Genomic DNA, 22,933 nt, shown 5'->3' on the forward strand with positions numbered 1-22,933 from the left:
TATACATAAACACACAAATATACACATAACATAACTATTATATATATATATATATATATATATATATATATATATATATATATATATATATATATATATATATATATATATATATATATATATATATATATATATATATATATATATATAGACACACACACAATTCAGATGTTAACACACAAGTTATGATTATCAATACAATTTAAAAATTCATCAACAGAATAAAATGTTTTTGAGATAAGATATTCTTTTAATTTATATTTAAAATTTTTACTTTTACTTTTACATAGTTGTTTTGAAGTTAATGGAAGATTATTAAATAACTTCAAAGCAGTATTATATATGCCTTTCTGCTGTAAAGTAGTTCTTGCCCGAGTTATATGCAAGTCATCACATTTTTTAGTTTCGTATTTCACTAATTATTCGAAGAAAGCTTCACAGTAATAAATTTGACAGCGTGACACTAGGAAATTTTCTCTTTATTTTTTTTCTTTTTTTTCTCAATAAAGTCGTTTACCATACTGTAATGGGAAAATGGCGCATTACTTGATTTGTATTTTATAGGTTTTTGCGGGAAATATATTTGATACAGTTTATATTTTTGATGCTTTTTTTTTTAAGTTACAGTTATACATTCATTATCACGGTATTTTATTAATTGTTATGGAACAGTATGTCATTACACTGTTTATCTGCGAAGACAGCGTCGTTGCTGAAGAGTTCTCAGGTTATAACCTCGGTTTCTACCGTGGTCAAGGAACTTACGGAAAATGCTATTGACGCGGGGGCAAACAATATCGAAGTTAAGCTGGTGCGAAATTAATTTATGTTTATTTTAATACTGTAGTGTGCCAGTGGAAAAAAAAAATGTAGGTTTTGTCGATAGTCAGCTGGTACTGTGTGGTCATTTTACAGGCCTACATTTGAGTGATTATGTGTTTGAATTTAATTGGATAGTTTTAATGATTAGGGACCTTAACATAGCTCGTGTAAAAATTGACATGCTTTGGAAAAAATATGGGACGGCCATTGGGGTGAAGATTTGTGGAAGGGGAAGGCTATAAAAGAATGTATTTTGGATAAGCTTGTTTCTTGGGGGTACCACTGTTTAATTTATGTCCTAATACATGTTGAAAGAAAAGGCTACTCTCAAATTTTGTATATCCAGTGGAATGAACCATTTAAAGATGGTTAATGGAATGCATTATTATTGAAAAAATAAAAATCACTCCCTGGCCTCACTCTACCCCTCAGACATGTTGTGAAACACCATGAATTTGGTGAAATAGTTAAATAATTGTGTATTACCCCACAAATTCACAGTCACTTATTTATCAAATTACTATAAAACTCTTAATTACATACTTATTTTGCATTCACAAATAAAGTTAATGTTTCTGCATTACCATATGATGATGGGTGTTTTTTTTTAAGTCTTACCACAGATAAAGAAAATTAGAACCTTACATACATAGGAAATTGTACACATGCTAGAATGTTCGAGTGGAATCATCCAGTTATTTAGAAAACCTTTAGATACAGAAAATCTAAATAAATACTTGACACTTTTATAAAAATGTATATAGTAGAAATAGTATTGCAGTAGAGTCCTGTTATCCCGGACTAGATGTGACAGGACCCTGTCCGAAACACTGAAAGTCCAGATTAAATGTAATTTGCCTTATAATGCATGTAATACAAGTTTTAGATGGGTAGAACTATAAAAATGGATGTTTTTTCTTTCATGAATACAACTTTTCCAATAGCTTAATTTTAGTTTTGCACTACTGTATGTATAAATAAGACAGTCTGCATGGTGGAGAAAATGAGAGGAAGAAGAATAAGTCAGAATAGAGCCAACTTCAGCCCAGTCTTTTTTCTTTCAAAAATCTTATCTGGATTAAAAATGTCCGGACAAGCAGGGTCCGAATTAGCGGGACTCTGCTGTGTATGAATTCCAAAACTTCTGAAAAATCACATTAAGAGGCCACTCCAGTGTTTCAGGGGCACTACGCAACCCGCGTTAACCTCAAGATTCAATGCTATTTTCATTTTGCTTATAACTAATTAACTAATATAGATTTCGAAATGATGCTTGCTTGATATGTAAGACAACGATTCTCTTATCAAAGCCCCTTTCTTCAAAAACGTGCATAAATTATGGTTTTATACTACTCTTTACTAATATGCATAAGTGTATTGTCTAGGTTTGAACCATAATTTATGCACGTTTTTGAAGAAAGGGGCTTTGATAAGAGCATCGTTGTCTTACATATCAAGCAAGCATCATTTCTAAATCTATATTAGTTAATTAGTTATAAGCAAAATGAAAATAGCATTGAATCTTATGAGGTTAACGCGGGTTCCGTAGTGCCGCTGAAACACTGGAGTGGCCTCTTAAGTTGCACAAATGTGCTTTCAGTGGTATTTGTGCATGTGTGGATAAATATTGTGTAAATATTAAGTTTCACGTCTATATTTATTTACATCAATATGGATAAAAATGGTTTGATAACGTAAATAATTCATCAGAAAATGAAATTGTTTACAGGTTTAAAATAACTAATATCGCTATGCCTGGTGGTAAAATAACATAGTGTTAATTGTAGATGCTTAAAAGCAGCTACTTTCAAGTATCATAACCAAGTAACTCTTGTTGGTTGGCATGTCATTATTAAGGTGCCCTTTCTGGCCTTTCTTTCAGGAGTACCATGGCATGGGTAAGATTGAAGTTAAGGATGATGGGTGTGGCATCAAGCGAGATGACACATCTTATGTTTGCCTTCCCAGCTACACATCAAAAATAAAGGATTTCTCAGACCTGGGTGAGTATACTTTGCAGTCATTTGTGTTTAATAATTAATTGTGCTTGAGATTTTAGGGCCAGCAGTCTGATGTGGAATAGCCTACATATATTCATATTTTACCCAAGGTGAGTAGTTAAGGGTATTTGCAATGGCAGTTTTTTTTTTTTTTTTTAAATAAAGCCAGTGGTGTTTTATAGGTACTGCTAATGTTAATTGATGATCCTGCAAAGCAATTTTATTTAAAATTTTGGCTGGATATTAATTTATTATTTTATTAAAAATCTGCAACATTGCTAATGGGATGGTGAGGGGATTGAGCACCTCTCTACCTCAACATTTGTTAATTATGACGTGTTGTATCTTTTCTGGAAATTGAACAAAATAATGTTGGTAGACCGGTATTTCTTCCATGTCCACTCTGCTCACACTTCTGAAAGTGTGATAGAACAGTGAAGTTTTGTAAAAGAAAAAATAATAATTTTCCATCTGAATTAAAAAAATTGCCTCATGCCTGTGTGGAATAGTCCATAAAGATTAGTATAACTGAAAAATAACCTTTTTGGTAATTATTTCAATTAAAAAAAAAGAATTTCATAGCCCACTTGACATCCATAGCTTATCTCTTTTAAAACAATTTGAAGTTTTAAGTTAGCATTTTCTAAGCTCTATGAGGCAGTTGAATATCAAGTTAAGTATCCAAGAATGATTTTATTATGAAGTTGTGTTTGAATAATATTATTTTAATTAATTTCTCTGCATATTGTGATTCAATGATCCCAAGAGCTGGTCAAGTAAAGACTAGTTCAAAATATAAAAAAATTGTCTTGTATGTGACCACCAGAATATTTTAAAAGACATACAAACTGCAAATACTGCTACAATTTATTCTCTAATCTTTAAAAAAAGGTTTCAACAAAAAAAGTTACTGAAAATTATATAGAGTAGACTTGAATTAATCAGGCTCATTGGGGGCTTCCAGATGTCGGATTACTGAAAATGCCAGATTATCTGGCATTGTCTCCCGCAGTCATGCTAAATGCTGAGTTGTAGAGCAACTGCATCTGTAAGATGTTTGAGAGCAAATATAGTTTAGCATGATCACAAGGATAAACATTTCAACACAAATACAGTCCAAAACTAAATTGTATATTTTAAGTGTTCGTATGTACTCTTCTGAACAATCCTGAATCATGCTGAACGCTTCCCAATTAATTCCGAGCTCCGTCAAGCGCTTCTCACTTCCACTTATTTGCGTAATGTCAAAACATTTTTGACCTTAACTAAAAATTATAGGTTTTTATCTTAGTAGCTGAGTTGGCTTAAGTCCGTACATTCCTCACTGACCATCTGGTATCGTGGACCATTGAATGCTAGACTATCCTGAGTATACTGTTCAATTATCTCGTAACTTTTAAATCACTCAAATGTTGTATCTGTTGTAGGTATACATTTTTATGGAGAAAAAAAAGTATGCCTGCTTAATGCTGTGGATTCAATCAGACAAAAAAGGGAAAAACCATTGCATGTAATTTGAAACCAAATGGTTCACCCAATGTACGCTACAAATCTTGAAGTATTGGTATTTTGTCACTCCGATGGAATGGAGGTGCCAGATGTTTCAGAAAAATACAGTTTGAACACTCACTGTCTCACTTGGTGAAGGAACACAACCTTGAAAACGAGCCTCTTTATCCTGCATTGCAGATGAGCTCCGCAGCTATGGTTTCCGAGGTGAGGCATTGAATGCCATCTGCCGTCTTGCAGACGTCACCATCACTACGCGGACAGACGTTGATGACTATGCTCTGTCGTACACCATGGATGCAAAAGGGGAAGTCAAGTCTCAGCAGCCATCACACATATCAAAAGGTAAAATATACTAAAGTAAACCTACTCAAATTTTTTTTTTTTTTTTTTGCTGTATTAAGGTAAGTTGGGGTAACTGGGCCATAGATTTTCAACTTTTTTCATATACTATACTTTTAACACATTATAATTTTACTAAAATTTATAGTTTTCAAAAATCCATGTATGACACGTATGTTAGTAATTCTTAGTCTGATTAAGCTATGATATTTATTTTTATTATATTTATTATATATATAAATATTTTATATAATTTTTAAATACAGGTGGGCCCAGTTACCCTGATAATGGGGGTAAGTGGACCACCCAAGTCTATTTCTTATAAGAAACTACAGAATCTGTGACTGGGTAACTGGGTCCAATGCTTGCAAATGTACAAATAAAAATAAAAATTTACCCCCATTTAGAAATAATTTTTCAAAGCAATTACCAATGTTGCAAGACTGATTTTTGTGAACATCAGCTATAAATTAATACAAAAACAGTTAAAAAATATAATGTAAAATAAGTAAACTTACTCATACTCAAATAAACAACCTTTTAACTCAGGAACACTAAAAATTCCACGTTTGTTCATAGGGATAGGGGGTCTAATCAATCTTAAAATATCTTCTTCTTCATACCACAAAATGTCCTCCTCTTCTGGCCATCGCCAGTAAGTTAAACCAGCACTCTTCATGTGTTTTATTTGCACTTGGTCTCTATCTAAATCTACAACTTGTCCAGGATATTTTATACCATTATACAATACAATAACATAGTCATCTTTGATAACAGAGATACCGGGCACAACTTCGTCTGATTCACAGTCCGCAATGCTCATACCTGATGAGCCATCATCATCAGAGTCTGAATTCACACTTGAAGGTCTCGCCTTTTTAAACTTACAGAGGCCAGAAGTTGAAGGTAATGGGTTTTCTAAATCTACTGAAGTCAGTGGCTTAGATACAATCTTTCTTTTCTTTTTCTGATTTTTTTCCTCGCATTGCATCTTCAATTTGCTGCTTCCCTTTTTGTTTTTACTTTCCAGTTTGTCTTTGAGTTTTTTCTTCACAATGTTATTCTTTTGTTTAAGGAGCTTTTCTTCTATTTTTGTATTTTTTTGCTGTAAAGCCAAATGTTCCAATCTCTTTTCTTCCTGTCTTTTTTCTATGTACTCAGATGCAGTCATAATTTCAGCTCCCGAGCTTACTTTTTTCCTTTTTGGCTTGGCAGATTCCTTGCCAGAATCTTCTCGAGTTTTGTTTTTGTGGAAAATTTCGACAATGATGTCTTCAAAACTTCGTTTTACATTTACATTGTTGGGCATCTCAACAACATCAGAGCTCTTGTCAGATACTCTATGAGCATTAGGCGTATTGTTGGCACCTGCCTGGCCATCAGGAGTCTTGTCTGCATCAGGATGGTCATGAGTACTGTTGTCTGTATCAGTAATCTTGTCGGCATCTGCCTGGGCATCAGGAGTCTTTCCAACATCAGCCGAGTCATAAGGAGTGTGTTCCGTATCCATGTGGGCATCAGGGATCTTGTCGGCATCTGTCTGGTCATCATGAATTTCGTTGGCATCTGCAACCTTTTTGAGCTGTGCTTTGTTGTAAGCCTGTACTTCACAAGGTTTGAATTTGCACTTTTTTATTGCTTCTTGCCTGTTTGGGCCCCCTGTCTCTTCATCATAAATTCCAGATGCTTTAAAGGCATTTGTGATATTCTGTTTGTTAACATCATGAAATGTAGATGTCAAAATATTTACAAATTCCTGTTTAGGAATTTTTTTCCTAGGATTTTGTCTCTGCCACTTGGTCAGCTTCTTATCCCAATCTGATTTCAAACCTTTGAATACTCCAACATCCATGGGCTGAGTGACGTGTCATAGGGAGACTTACATGACTTGTGCCCATCAAGGATAAGAAGTACAGGCCGTTCTTCTGGTATGTTGGGCAGAAACACTTTTTTAAACCAGTTCAAAAAAATCTCTCCGTCCATCCACCCACTTTTTGAAGCTGCATAACCAGTACGGGCATCAGAGTTTGTGTCAATCCAGCTTTCCATTACATTCTTCCCTTTGAAGACACAAAGGAGAGGAAGCTTGTCTCCTGCAGCAGAACAACATGCAAGAACAGTGGTATTTTCACGCCCAGCAGAGCTTATTGTTCTAGTGCACTTTACACCTTTGCCACCTACAACTTTGGTTTTGCTTGGGTCGTGTCCAAACCCTGTTTCATCGCAGTTAAATATCAAGTGTGGTTTGTTGATCAAAACATTCTCTTCAATTGTTTTCTGAAGCAAATCAAACAATCCATTGATTACAAATGGGTTTTCTTGAGACATGCGGACATATTCTACTCCTTGTGGTTTTTTTATTGATAGGTTATGCCTTTTCTTAAAAGCAATGAACCAATCCGGACCTGGCCTACCCTCTTTAAATCTGGTTTTTATGTTGTTTTGTTGAACAAATGATTGCACCATGTCCATGACTTCATCTCTTGACAGTCCAAATCCCCATTGTTCTAACACTCTTAGGCAATCTGCAAGTTGAACCTCATACACATGTGGAATTGAAAGTTTTCCACCACCCCCAAACCCATCTCTCGAAATAGACCCTGAACCTCTCGAACCATGGATGTAGTGACGCAGTGTACTTCTTGGAATGCCATGAAATGTCGCTGCTTCTCTTTGTGTGCGGTTTCCATTCCTCACATCTGCAAGCGCCAACTCTCGGGAGTATGAATTTTATGAATTTTCTTGGTCTGCACCCTTGGTTGTTCTCCGGTAGTACTTCCTTACCATGGTCTACAACATAAAAAGTAACTTATTAAGTTATAATTTAGTTCTTGGATGAGTTGTAAGAAAAAACTCTTTTTTTGAATTTTTACAAGCTTTAAAAGAATAAATTTCTCCAAAAAAATTCTACCTAAACAGGCCTTCATCTTGATTAACTTAATTGCAACTTATTAAAATAACATAAATAGTATAGTTACTTATATTAAGTTAGGTTAGTAGCAACTTATTTAATATAAGCATAAGTGGTTCAGTGTGGGGTAACTGGGCCATACATGGACCCAGTTTCCCTGAATGTATGGCCCAGTTACCCCAAATCACTAAATATGATGGGGCAACTGGGTCATAACACTCCACAGACCTATAAAATGCACGATAGGTTAAAACACTACACGGGATGTTATTTTGACATTAACTGAGCTAAAATTTCTTACATTTGATTTTCAAGAGATAAAAAAATACTTACCAAAAATTTTTGAATTCACCTTTGTAGAGACATGTTTTGCGATCACAAAAAATACAAAAAACATTAGCAGCCATAAAACATTCTTCAATCAAGCTGGAGACCAAATGGCTGTTGTTTTGTATACTTCTGCTTACCAGTGTTGCCACAACAGAGTTCAATTTCCCTCTTATATGTTCAGGGAAAATCTGGGAAGGGATGGCCCAGTTACCCCATGGGCCCAGTTACACCAACTTACCTTATATTGGAAAAAAATCTGTACTTACAAACATTGAAAAGATCTTTTAAAAAGTTGTAAAGTATAGTTCAAAAACTGTGATAGGTCAGAATTATTGAGATTTGTTTTGATAATATTTTAGTTGTTATGCACCAAGCAGTTTATTTCTGCTTATTCTGATGATTGTTTTGTTTGGCCAATGGCAAACACGTGTGGTCCGATTTGGCAACTTTAGTATAAAAAAAATTGCATGAATTATTTTATCTTCAAATAATTTTCTCAAACAGAAATTCAGTGTTAAGATAAATTTTTGACAAATTTAGGATGTCAAAGTAATCATACTTAGTGCTGAGATACGGAATTGTTAAACTACGTTAACGTGTGGCAGTGCCAAGAAAGGTGTTAGGATGAAGGTTCCAAGCTGTGCTGGAAAGGCACAAAGAAAAGAAGCATGGCGTGAGACAAAGTCAGAAGTTGACTGTATCCGTTGTTCTGGAGTCATAATGGATTGTGCTTGAGAAATTCTTACAAGATTTTCTTCCAAACAGTGTCCATGCCGTTTGTCAGTCTTATTTACTCGACAATCATGTAGTTGGCTTGCGTTGCTTGTTGCTTGTACACTGACCAATATTTGTATGCCTCACTGGTGGCATTTATATCAATTAACTACCAACTGAAATCAATTGAATGTTCCAATTTGGTAATTTTAACGGTTATGTTATGCTATGAAAATGTTATGGTTTTGAATACACCAAAGATATGATAACTATATATTGATAAATCTCTGAAAAACTAAAAGTGGAATTTGATAAATTTTAAGATTATGTTGTGTTATGAAAACATGTGATGGTTTTGAATGTACCAAAGATATGATAACCACTGATTAAACACTGAAATATTTAATGCCGAATTGGTGGTTTTTATGAAAACCTGTGACGGCAGAACTCTCAAACTGAACCAATGTTATAGAATTTTCTGGTGGATTATCCAAAGTTTTCTTTCATACTAACCTTGTCTTGACAATTATGAACACAAAAAAAAAACAATATTGATTGAACAGTTCTCAAGTGGTGATCTTTAATACATGAGGCAATTGATATATATATATATATATATATATATATATATATATATATATATATATATATATATATGTATATAAATCAAACTACTGTGTTTCGTTACTTTATTACCAGTCATAATTTCATTGGTAATGAGTCATAAATTTTCTGAACTGGCCATTTGGTTGGGGATATTATAACAATTAATTATATTTTAATAACATAGTTTACCTGAGTCTATTTATTCATGAATAACAATAAATAAGTTTTAACTTTTAGAATAATTGATTGCTGTGTGGTTTCAAATAAATTCACATTGTAAAATATTATCCATGTTCATGAAAATAAGACACTCCTACATTTCCTACTTCTACTCCTCCTCCTTCTTCTCCTCCTCCTTCTTCTCCTCCTCCTCCTCCTCCTCTTCCTCCTCCTCCTCCTCTTCCTCCTCCTCCTCTTCCTCCTGTTTTTATTCCTCAATTTCCTCATCTTCCTCCTGTTCTTCCTCCTGTTCCTCCTCCTCCTCTTCCTCCTCTTCCTACTCCTCTTCCTACTCCTCTTCCTCATCTTCCTCCTCTCCCTCCTTTTCCTATTTCTCTTCCTTCACTTCCTCCTCTTCCTCCTCTCCCTCCTTTTCCTCCTCTCCCTCCTTTTCCTCTTTCTCTTCCTCTTTCTCCTCTTCCTCCTCATTCTCCTCTTCCTCCTCTTTCTCTTCCTATTTCTTTTCCTTCACTTCCTCCTCCTCCTCCTCCTCTTCCTCCTCCTCTTCCTCCTCCTCCTCCTCCTCCTCTTCCTCCTCCTCTTCCCCCTCCTCCTCCTCCTCCTCCTCCTCCTCCTCCTCCTCCTCCTCCTCCTCCTCCTCCTCCTCCTCCTCCTAATGCAGTTGTGTCAAAGATGTCACAGGTGAAGCACCTGTGTATCCACTGTGTTTGATTTTTGATTGTAACTTTGGTGTGAGGACAGGAACGATCGTGAGCGTAAGTGGGTTGTTTCGGTCACTGCCGGTGAGACGGGAGTACATGCGGGACCAGCATCGGGCCGGGGAGGAGCTGCGGAGGGTGGAGGCAGTGGTGAAGGCACTCGCCGCGATACACCCACCTCTGCGGCTGACGCTAAGCCACAACAGGTGCCTGGTGTGGCAGAAGTCGACAGTGGCGACCCTGCGGCAGTCGCTGCTGCACGTGGTGGGGCACCGGCTGTTGGCCGGGCTGGAGGAGCACAGCCTCCAAAACACCCAGGTGAGTCGCTGCTGTGCCAGAAATTAGGTATTTCGGCAAGTTTTTTTAATTTTATCATAATTTTATAATTATTTTTGGAAATAATTTTATTTTCCATATAAATTAGTTACATAAGGGCGTAGTTTTTTTTTTAAGTTGACTGTACCGCGACTCGCCCCTGGTCGACCTTAGTGCGTGCAAACTCCGACAGAGGGAAGTCCTTTACGATAGTTCACTTCGGGCCGGACGACGAGAGTTGCCGAAGGTTTCCGACGCCCCTCCACCCTCTAGGACGAAGACCTTGTTTTAATTAGCGACGCGGTGCGGATGTGAGGGGACTCTTGCTCTGCACTATGGAACGACTGCGTCGGTAGTCTGCTGATCGCGTTTCGGGCTCCATCCAGTTAAATCAAATTGATGCCGAGCAGCAGTACTAAGATGTAGTCTGATCAGAAAAGGGATGTTTTCCTTTTTACGTTTTGGTTTTTTATTTTAGTCATCTCAGCATAGCCTCTACGTAGTAATCCAAGTTTCTCCGTGAACCAAATTTCTTTTCTGGTGCCGCATATTTTTTTTTCTTTTAACCGTGACGTCGGCCACGCATCACCCTCCATCTTCCTACCAGGCAACATGGCTGTGCCTAGCAACTACTACCCTGTTTTGGTAAGTTCTCTCTTCGGTCCTTTGAACTTTGTCTCTCTTCCGGTTGTTTTCTGACCCGACCTTGTTCTGTCTGTGGTGCAGATCTAATTTTTTTTTGGTTTGGTCTGTCCACAGACGTCCTAGTCCCCCCCCCCCCCCCCCCTTCCCAAAGAGAAAGAAACCATCATGGGGAACTAAGCAAGACCGGCGACCTCCAATTTTGAATTGTTGGTTTCGCCAGTGGAAGCCCTCTCTCCCGGCCTTTTCGCCATCAGCTACGAACCGCCAGAAAATCTTCAGTTCGTGAGAGTTTTTTTTTGTTAATTTCCAAATGTAATTTCAGATATCAGATTCGAACCAGTTTAACAGTTTTGGTCTCTTCAGCCATCTCGAAATTGTAAATGGTTATAATTAACCAATGATAAGCTAATATGGTGATTACAGATTATTGTAAAATGTTAAAACTTTACGGTTTATTTAAGAATGATGAGTTGGAAAAAATAATTTTCTATTCGCGGCCTGGGTCGGCAAATGATTAGGTAAACTGAGCTCTCTTTAATAATGGTTAAATTATATAACTGTTTTCTCTTTATAACTTGTAACAGAAAATCTTGAATGAAACTTTGATCTTAAATAAAAGGATGCCTATAAACATAACTGTTTGTTTGTATTACTTAAGGCAATAACGATCCACACTATGCTCCCAGGTCTTGATAGGGAGTTTACAAATTTTCGTTGGACCCACCCCGTGTCTGCCTCTGATGTTTAAACTTTGTTCTTAATTATTCTTTTCTGCCTGCCACTTCCAAGGCCTGTTTTGTCGACATCTTGTTAATATTAATAACAAGGACATGAGGGGCGTTTCACTGCGTCAAGTTACTTGCTGGCCGTAACCTTGCTGTTAACTCTGTTGATGTGATAGAATGTTACAGCACATCACCTATGTGGTTTTGGTTTCTTTTACTTACTGTACCTAATAAAAAATACCTAATTAGTATAATAATAATGATAATTTTTGTAATGAATATTATAACAATTATTAAAAGGCTTATTTGATTAAAAATTACATTATGAAAGCTCAAATTCCTTTAATTTTACTTGTGGCAATGTCTTAGATTTTAGTGGAATTTTTTTAATGCTCAAAAATATCTTTGATCAATGATTGTTTTGACATAGTTAACCCCAGTTGTTGCTAAATTATTTTTAATATTATTTATTGTTGACATATGAGGATTGTCTGAAAAATATTCGACCCCAACATGAAGATGGCAGCACTTGTCAACAAAAATTAGGGAATGTGTTTGCTCATGCTTTGGAACACACCATCTGAAATTTCTGCCATTTTGGATGTACAGTTGTTTTTTAACATCATTTGCATGAGTCTCTGGCAAAATAGTTGTTTTCAAAGGTGATGGCCTCCTCATTCGACAAAACTCTGTCCTCCGAGCATAAAATTTAGCCTAGGGAACCAAAATAATGTCATTTGGTGAGTAAGGAGGGTGATCAAACAGTTAGACCACAATTTGTAGATTTTCGCAGTGGCAATCGCGGAGGTGTATCTGGTGCATTGTCTTGGTGAAACATAAGTTTTTGTTTCTGAAAATGTGACTTTTTTCTGTAATTTCTGCCTTCAGCTTGTCAATCAATGATGCGTAGTATGCTCCTGTCATGTGCTCTTTTTTCAAGATGATTGACTAAGACAATTCCATGATTAATTCAAAAAAAACAGTCACAAATACTTCCCCATTAAAAGGGACAGTTTTTGCTTTTTTTTGGGACTGATTTTCCCTTCGCAGTTATTGGTGTCACAAAAGTTCATCGAAACCCAACCTGATACGGCCATGTTAGAATTCAGCTGCCCAAAATATCACGCTGGTAAATGATGATGCAGAGTCCCAGTACACAGCCCTCAACTCGTCTTTGATTTAACATAGCCATATTGACTTTCAAAAACAAATATCAATGACAGCTTAATACTCAATTTTACATTTTCACAATAACATTCATGCAAACGATTGTTAAAAAACTAAAGCATATCCACAATGGCTGAAATCTCAGATAGTACATTCCAAAGCATGAGTAAACATATTCCCCAATTTTTGTTGACGAGTGCTGCCATCTTCATTTTGAGGTCAGAAACTTTTCCAGTATTATGTCAAGTGGACAGAGTAAATGACAGATGCTTCAATTTTTTTTTAGAATAATTTTTTCATGGATATTACTGTTGATAGTTTAATAAACAAACAGTTATTTTCAGATATAAATGTTAAGCCAGTATTAACTGTCCTGAAATCCAGAAATTTAATTACAACGTACTTGTGCATAAATTATCATCTTGATTTATGAACACATATATTTTGACAGATGAAGCTGTTTTACTACAGTGTTCATTAAATTTGTTTGGATAAGAAGCTTGAAAACTGATTTCATGTAGTGAGATTGAGTTGGCATTATAATTTGAATGTACATCGGATCGTGAGCTCATTCTGCTAGTGCCATCATTAGATATTTATGCCTGTAAGAACAGACTACCCACGACAAGTTATGTTGGATTTCAATGTGCTGCCTGCCCAGCCAATGTAGTTGCCAACTCATTGTATCCACAAGGCAGTGCTTATTTTTATTCATACTATTGATTTGAATTCAAAATATATGCAGTATATTTTACGTCCTGTTAAATGACTTAATTTACAGAATTTTAATAGAAAGTTTAAAATTTTGCTGCACATGTATATAGATATTAATTTATTTTTGAAGTTGTAAGGGATTTTTGAAATATAAACAGTAATTGGCTGTTGTATTTGTTAGATGTGAACCAAACCAGATCAACAAATGTGCCTGTAATGAGATGTGGATGAAGAATTTGTCTCGAGTTAAGTGTAGCATCTGTGTTTTTTACCGTCAGTTTACAGCTATGATGATGCTTCCGAAGAAAAGTTTGCCAGCCATTGCAGAAATTTGTCAGTCAAGTGTTGATTGCATGTTGGTGTACATCAACAAACGACCTGTCAGGCACAAGAAAATAGAGAAGGTATTAGTTTTGTCTCCTTTTTATCTTCCGAACTTCGTAGAATGTGGTGTAAATTAGGAAATATTTAGTTCTAACAAAAAAAAAATCTATGTTACTCTAGGAGCAGAAAACTTAATTATTTTATATTAAAAAAAAATTGTTTTAAAATTATAATGAAATAGGTTCAGCCGTACAAAAATTGCTTAAAATTAATTAAGTGATTTGAAAAATAAATAGATTTTGTTATTATATATTTGTAAGTGATAATTCATAACTCATTTGAGAGAAATGTATATCCACCCAAATGTTTCAAAGTCCACAGTTATTTACATGGTCCTGTTTGTCTCTGTGCATAATTGTGTGAAATAAAAACCTCTATTTTTACCAGTAAAAAACATTATGTTTTATTAAAGTTGTTAACAGTGTGAATTTGTATGTTACATAATTTGTGACAAAACAAATTTTTTTTTAAAATTAACTTATCTTAAAGTTTCCGTAATGCTGATTTCACAATGTCTGTCTTGCCTATGTCCTCAGAATTTTATGTTTTCACACTCCCTTCAAAACAGTTACTGTTGTTTCCGCATGTTAATTTTTATATGCCCCTTTTTTTAAAATAATGAAAATATAATGCTATTTAAATACAGCTCATAAATTATTAAAAGTATTGTACGGTAACTAAGTTAAACACAATAATGTTTCTTTGCCTTTCAGGGCGTGTTTGAATTGGCCAATCTGTAGTTTTATAATTAGGTAGGTTTCAGTTTGAGTGTTTTTATCATTCAATTATTTTTTACTCCCTTAGATGCTGCATTTATAAAATAGAGTTAAAGCTTTTAGAGTAAGAATCTCATGCTTTTTTTAAAGGGTTAAAACCAAATTTACTAGAAAAAATTGACTTTTTCACATCTAATGGTTATCATTTAAATAGTATTTGAAAATTATTTTTCAGCTAAGTATTTTGGCTAACTGTATTGATGTTATTTACTTAGCTTGTTTGTAACATCTCATTTATGAGTTTACAGTAAATAGTAATAGACATGTATTTATTTAAAATTTAAAAATCAACATTGAAAATTCATATTTTTATATTTTGTAATTTGAGTTTTTTAGATAAAAAAAATGCAAAATCAAACTTTTGAAACTTCATAATTTTTGTACACAAAATCGGGTCACTTGTCCACCTAATCTGCCAAATCAAACATAACCTTTGTTTTTTATTAAATGAGAAATAACAGTCCAATATAATTTTGAAAGAAAATGTTAACTTTGCAAAGTACTGTAATATATTATTTTAAATGAATTTATTGCTTTCATGAACATACTTTGCATAATACAGTGAAAGGTCTTAAACCCGGCACAGTCAGGACCACGGCCAGGCCGGATCAGAGATTTTGCCGGTTATCAAAAAATAAAATAGTTTTTTTTCTTGCGAATACAAAAAAAATATGTACAGTACGATGGTTTTTAAAACAAGTTATAATAAATATATTAGTGTCGTTCTTAAAAATATCATTGTGGAAATGTTCTAGTGAAATATGAGATGTAACCCACTAGAAAAAGTGAATGCTGTAGTACTGAATTAAAAACCGGCAGTAAAGCCGGTTCTACATGATACCCATTTCCTTAGCAGTTTTCATACCTATTTTCTATTAGCGTGCCTGCTACCATGTAGGTAACATTTCAGGACCCTTTCAAGTGGTCTGGCTCTGGGTATAAAAGTTTTAGCTAAGATCATCATAATAGAATATAATCTATTTTTCTGCTATACCCACGAGCCGAATTCGTCAAGATGGCAGACCCCTTGTAGCAATATAAACCCATATATGTTCCCTTTTGGGTTTAGAGAATAGGTACAGTTAGCTTTTGGAAGGCTGAGCGTGATCCGTTGTTGTCCGTGTGCCTGGAAGCTGGTGGTGAGACACATGAAAGAGTTCTACCATCAGTTCCCCGCGGGTAAACACCCGACCTGCTTCATAGCCTTGGATCTGCCTCCAGCGGAGGTGGATGTCAACTTGGAGCCCAACAAGACTCGTGTCTTCCTCAAGGATGAGGTATGCGAGGTCGACAAGTACAGTGATCTTGATTTGAACTTAATTTATTGTCATGGACTCGATGTTTTAACAAAGTACAATAATTATCTGTAATATTTATTAGTAAAATTAATCTTTTATTAATACAATTGGTTATAATTTACTAATTTCATCCTAAATGTTCTTTAAAAACAGTAAATACAGTAGAACCTCGATAAGTCGAAAACCTCCCTTACTCGAAAAAATGTTGTATTCCCTTCCAATACAAGCCCCAAAACCTCCGTTGCTCGAAATCTCAACCCTCTATTAGTCGAAATAATCAGTAAGTCCCTCCAAGCCATTTCGGTACATATTTTCCCTCCATAACTCAAAAAATTAAATTGGACCTCTGTGTCTCGAACATAGCAATGCTTTATTTTACAACCTTTACAACTCGATTATTTGAAACTTAATACCTCTATAGTTCAAAGAAAAATAAGTTACGACTTTAGAATTTGTCGACAATGTAAGTACATCATTGTTTCTTAGAAATTAATTTAGGAGTATACAATAAATAGGATTACCACGAATTATTGACTCACGTGTTTGCTTGTTTGGTGTCAGGTGTTTAATTTTATTATTTTTGATTTCATTTGAACTTTAGTGAAGCAAGTCATTTGTTGTCGACTGTTACGACTGCTACACATAAATTTGTACAACAGTTTACAAATAAAATTGTTAAAACATGAGTGCTGTGAAAACGTAAACTGAAAACTTTGAATCTCGCTGAAAAATTGGAAGTGCTCGAAGCCGTAAAGAGCTGTCAAAAGAAGAAACATGTTGCTGAACAATTTGGCCTGCCAATGAGTACTCTGTCAACAATAATAAAAAATAAATCAGAGATCATGAGAAAAATACAAAATGGTCAAAGTTTGTCCTGCAAAAGACAACGAATTGCAGAATTTCCAGGCTTGGAGGAGTGCTTACTTAAATGGTTTGAGCAGTGTCGGAACCAAAATATCAGTGTTAGTGGACCACTGTTACAAGAAAAGCGGAAACATACTCTAAATTATTGGGACTCGCTAATTTCAGGGCCAGTAATGGATGGCTAGAAAAGTTCAAAAGAAGACATGAATTTGTTTTTAAAAAAGTTTGTGGGGAAAGTGCAAGTGTAACAAATGATAAAGTGAATTGCAAGATTTATTATATGGTTATGAACCTGACAATATCTTTAATGCTGATGAAACTGGGTGGTTTTTTAAATTTATTTCTGATAAGACTCTTAACTTTTAAAAATGATAAATGCCATGGTGGGAAGCATAGCAAGGAACGTTTGACTAGCAACAAACATGTCGGGCACAGAAAAACTCTCACCATTGGTCATTGCTCATCGGCAAATCTAAAAAACCTTGTTTTTCAAGGTGTAAATCACTACCTTTGCAATATGAAGCAAATACAAAAGCATGTATGACTTCTGCAATTTTCAAAAACTGGCTCATAAATATTGATAAGAAAATGGCCAAAGAAAAAAGAAAAATCTTGTTATTCCTTGATAATTGTACAGCATATAATGATATTCCACAACCAGGGTTGCCACTGGTCCCTAAAAGTCCCTAAAAGTCCCTATTTTTCCATAGGTCCCTTAAAAGCCCCTATATTTTGATAGGTCCCTAAAGTCCCTTTTTTTAAATTTTGAAATGGATTCATTGGAAAATTAGCATATTTATTTAATTTTTTATGAATGTAATGAACAGTGGCCATCAACACGCTTCCACACATCCATAAAGTTTTGCAGCTGTCGAGCTACATTTTCCTGCATCTTACTACATGTAAGTTTTACAGTATTGATATTGTTTTATTATTCTTTCAATGTTTTTATTAAAAAATATTGTGTGAACAAATTAAAATTTTATGGGGGAGATAACATTCTTAAGCCCCAATGAAGATTAACTGAGGGGCACACATGCTCCAACTTGGTATAACACAAGTTGTTTGTAGCATTTTATTTCAGGTACCTTCTTTATAGCTTATAATCTAGTTGCAGAACATATAATGACAAAAGTCGTCATTACTTAAACCAATACTGAAATGTTTTCAGTGTCTTCAGCCTAACAAGAGAGTGTTAGACCAGAGTTCACTTGATATTGTTACCATCAGCAAAACTCTTCCATTGAACATAAATACAAACCTGCTTTTTGATGAGTGGAAGTTATTGCAGTCAGAACCAGATCAAGACATAATTGACAAGTGTGAAGTAAGAATTGACAAATACTGGTATCATTTCATGACATTAAAAAATGCTTTAGGGTCTCCAAAGTATCCAACAGTTTCAACTGTAGTCGAGCTGCATTGGCAGTATCACATGGAAATTCAGATGTAGAGAGAGGGTTTTCAACTTCAGTGAGAATTTTAACAGAAGACAGTTCTTTGTTGTCAGAACGCACTCTCAATGCTGTGTTAATTGTAAAGTCAGCCTTAAAAATGTATGACAACAAGCCACATTTGGTATCTGTGACAAGAGAGCTCCTGAGTCTTGCAAGGTGTGCTCATCAGAAATGTTGTGCTTATTTAGAGGAGCAGAAAGCATAAAAAGGATTGGAAGCAAAAAAAACTGGAAGAACAGAGAAAAAAGGTTGAAGAAAAGCAGCATACTATAATGTTGGAGGAAAAAAAGATGTATATTTTTCAAGCTGAAGAGAAGTTGAAAGATTTGAGAAATAAAAAAGAGAAAAAAAGGAAAACTGCTGAAAGGTTATTTTCAGAAGCTAATAAAAGACTTAAAGAGGCACTTAAGTCAAATGATATTGCTGCTTTAAAAGAAGAAGCAAGTCTTGCACAGGCAATGATTGAAGGGGTTATGAAAGTCCAAAATAAAAGTTATGGTGGAAAGGGAATGGTATGAGCAAAATATATAATGTTTTTCCTCCTAAATTAATTTATAATCAAAAACAGCATTTATTTGCATTACTTGTTAGTAATATTTGACAAAATGTTTCTTAAATATTTTCTAACACTGAAGATTGCAAGACTTTAAAAGAAAAATAAGAAATTGACATTTCTTACCGCAAAACTTCAAGGTAAATTCAACTATAAAGTATAATATTATGGAATGACACACACATTGTATTTTTGCTCATTTGGGAGAAGGGTGACCATTCTTTTAACGACGGTATTGAACACATTATCTATTGTGGTTTTGGTTGTAGCAGAACAGGGACTCAAGTTTTATAAACTGGATTACTTGGTATGCTGAGTTAATCCTGTGTTATTTGTTGTACTCGACCTTAAAATTGTATGAAAAATTCTAGAAATGTTATGGTTTCCGCAAAATTTCAGTCCCTAAAAAGACCCTAAAAGGTCCCTTTTCTTATTCTCAGTCCCTAAAACACCCTATTTTTGGAGGTCCAGCTGGATGGCAACCCTGCACAACTGAAAGCTGTTAAAATCCAATATCTGCCTCCAATACCACATCAAAATTACGGCCTATGGATCAAGGTATCATTAAAAACTTCAAGTCATATCGGAAAGAAGTTTTCAGGAAGATGTTGGATAATATGGAAGAAAAAAAGAATTCTACTATAGATTTATTGCAAGCTATGAGAATGGTTGATAAAGCTTGGCGAAATGTAACTGTTACTACTCTAAAAAACTGTTGTGTACACTGTGGTTTTTCATCGTCGTCAACAGAAGCTGAAACCGAAGATTTTTCTATTTCACCTCCTGCAGAATGGAATATAGTGGTGTCTGAATCAGGAATATCCTTTGAGGACTTTGTTAAGTGTGATGATGGAGTTATGACTGCTGGGACATTATCTGATGACAAAATTATCGATTCAGTAGCTCAGAAAACCGATACTAATGATTTAGATGACATAGAAGACTCGAACAATACTACATGCGCTCCATGGGTTTCCATCAAAGAGGCAAGAACCGCATTGAATACTTTACGGAATTTTATAGAGCAAACCAGCAACTCTGAAGAACAAGAATATTTTCTGCTCTTTATACCTTAGACAGTGCTATAGATAGAGAACAACCGAATTATGTAAAGCAAAAAAAAATTACTGACTTTTTTTAATGCCATATTTTTTTTATTTTAAGGATGTTTTGAAATAATGTTGATTTATAATAAATAAAAATATGTTTGTCACCTCTGCAACTTGAATTTTTATTTATTTTACCTCTCTAACTCAACATGTATAAGAATGAATCTCAACCTCTTTATGTCGAATCAAAATCTGCTTAAGTTGAAATCCTCCATAAGTGGAAAACTATAACTTGAATTTTTTGGCGTCTCCCTTCGAGTTCGACTTACAGAGGTTCTACTGTACATTGTAGGAAGTTTCTCAAGGTACTTAGACATTTAGACTTATTATCAGGAAAAAATTATTAAAAGAGTAAAATTGTATTTATTAAAAAGTCAAATGCTAATTTTTTTTATGCTTGTGCAGGAAATTTTCTTAAGAGGTAATTAAATGTGACCAAAATGGATATTTTTCATTGATTTGTTCATGATGATATAAAATATTTCAAAATTTTGGTTTGTATATGCTTTAAAATATGTTAAATATGTTACTATAAGTACTTTTGTTATTACTGTGGTATTTAATAACCGACAAGAACACTTCGGGTCCCTGGCAAAATTCAATTTATATTACTCACAAGGTATGTAATTTGGGATAGTACTATTTTACTTTAAGCATCTTTTTTATGAACTTGTTTGATCTCCATCATTGGCTTGTGTCTCCAATATTGTTTTCAAATAATTCTCTCAAATATATATTTTAAACAGTCAACAAAAATAGACACTTTATTACATTTGGCAATTTTAATATTTTTTGAAAAATAGTCTTAGAAAGTGACTTTTGATGTCAACAAGAAAAGTTATTGAACCACAGTAGCACATGAACAAGTTGGCTGTATCTATTATCTATGTTCACATTTACTATTTTTGCCTACATGCTGCATCTTTGGATTCTTTGTCCTATGTGTTGATGAAACTGATTATCAATAAGTTTCTGTGTCTGTAATTTTTCACTGTGTTGTTTCGTTAGAAATCTCATGTTTTTGTCTTCGTAACATCAAAAACCATTGGCTCAATACACTAGTTAGTCAGCAGTATTGTATTTTGAGTGTTTCAGAGAATGGAAAAATCTTAATTTTTTTTTGTGGTATAATTCACAGTAAATCTAGATACAATTTCAAATCTGGTCTGGCAAAATTGATAACAATTTTATCATGCTTAGTTTTATCAGATTTATAAATATAAATATGTTGAGACTTTTATGATTTCAAACTTTGCAGTAGTTTAAGAACTTTGAAACCAACTGAAATTAATTTATACTTTAAATGAATTTTTCAAAAAAAATTTATATAAGTGTATAAAATGCATGATTAATTTTTTAAGAAAATAAATCTTTTTGAATACATGTTGGTTATAAATGTGTATGTAACTGAAATATTGGTGTTGGGCTCTCCAAATGAAATCCATTCTGACTCCATTTCCAGACACTGTGTTATTCCAAGAATTTATTTGTAAATTTGCAACGTAGTAAATCAATTCAGTGAAAATAAATCCACTTATTGTTAATAATAGATTTAAAAAAATTTTAATATTTGCAGGATAAGTTGCTTTCCAAACTTGATGAGTTCTTCAACTTCCACTATGAACCAAAGCTACCAAAACTGAATGCTGCGAAAGACCACAAGTCGTCAAAGTGTGAACAGAACCACGATGGTTCCCCCGGCACCCAGGGAAACGGTCCGGCGAAACGCCCGAAGCTGGACGCCGCCCGCCCAGCGGCCTCGCAGAAGACAGTGCGGGCTGCGTACAAGATGCTGCAGGCCGAGAGCAGTGCATCTCTACAGTGGACGCAGCAGTGCACGGGGGAGGGTGGGGCGGTCGGTGAGAACCAGTTGGCGCTGACAAGGAGCACTCCCCACCACGAGGTAGCCACGCCACTCAGAACTGCGACAGAGCACGACCTCGGTGTCGCTGACTCGAGCATACGCGTACCCTTCCAGGCCCAAACTGACTTGGAGTTAGCAGTTGAAGCAGTTGAAGCAGTAGAAGTCGGTACTGAGGCACCTTCGGGCGATGGTACGTTTCAGCAGTTAAATAGCATTACAGAGGATAATGCAAACTGTCAAAATAACACTCATAATGTTTTGGACACCGGTGAGTGCATTTCCCAGTTCTTTTTCAACATTGATGCTCCCATCGTGGACCCAGTAACTAATATTTCAAAACAAAATGTGGACACAAAAGTTTCAGAGAACTATAACAACGGTTACTCCGGTGAATCAAGTTTGGTAGAAGAGCAGAGGGTAGTTTGTAGTAGGGCACCACTGATGCAGCACGATGGTTACATTGTCAGCACAGAATATCCATCACCTGGCGCAGATGCACCTAAAGAGTTAGGTTACTGTGTGGAAGTAAACACTGTCGAGTGTGCTGATCCTAACACACGTAGCGATGCTCGTGTTCCTGGTGCCGGTGCCGAGAGGGGCGAGGGGCTGGGCAGCGGTTGTAACGGAGCCGTGGAGAAGGCAGAGCCGTGCAGGGCTGTGAGCCAGAGCGTGTGGGAGGCCGCTGATGCCGCCGCCGGCTTCTCGGGCCACGTCGTCGTGGAGGAAGAGAGCAGTGTCGGCGAACAGCCCACGGCCCGGTGTCCGTGGCCCGAGGCGTGGAGCAGGGGCAGTGTGGCCAACAAGCAAGGTCGAGCTTTGCAGGTGCGTGTTCCCTTGCATTTCATCCTCTTGGGTTTTATGTTGCGCTGCAGACCTTGGCGATACCGGTTCATAATCTGGGCTACCATTCTCAGTTCGAGTTTCAGTAGGTTACAGGCAAAAGTTAGGAG

General features: G+C 35.4%; 1 protein-coding gene across 3 annotated transcripts in view; it reads left to right on the plus strand.

Moving 5' to 3' along the window:
- The first annotated feature begins 505 nt into the window (after nt 1-505).
- Nucleotides 506-22,933, plus strand: part of LOC134530395 (uncharacterized) — a 42,494-nt gene continuing 20,066 nt past the window's right edge. The window contains exons 1-7 of one of the 3 annotated variants that reach the window (XM_063365175.1): nt 506-811; nt 2,705-2,825; nt 4,512-4,676; nt 10,156-10,430; nt 13,957-14,082; nt 15,972-16,115; nt 21,696-22,805. In XM_063365175.1, coding sequence (XP_063221245.1) covers nt 674-811; nt 2,705-2,825; nt 4,512-4,676; nt 10,156-10,430; nt 13,957-14,082; nt 15,972-16,115; nt 21,696-22,805 — 2,079 coding nt within the window. In that variant the 5' untranslated portion in view covers nt 506-673. Of the gene's footprint in view, nt 812-2,704; nt 2,826-4,511; nt 4,677-10,155; nt 10,431-13,956; nt 14,083-15,971; nt 16,116-21,695; nt 22,806-22,933 lie in introns of those variants that run through there. The other 2 variants (XM_063365176.1, XM_063365177.1) reach the window with 2 other exon arrangements.

This window comes from Bacillus rossius, chromosome 3 (assembly GCF_032445375.1).
Source record: "Bacillus rossius redtenbacheri isolate Brsri chromosome 3, Brsri_v3, whole genome shotgun sequence".
NCBI classification, from domain to species: domain Eukaryota; kingdom Metazoa; phylum Arthropoda; class Insecta; order Phasmatodea; family Bacillidae; genus Bacillus; species Bacillus rossius.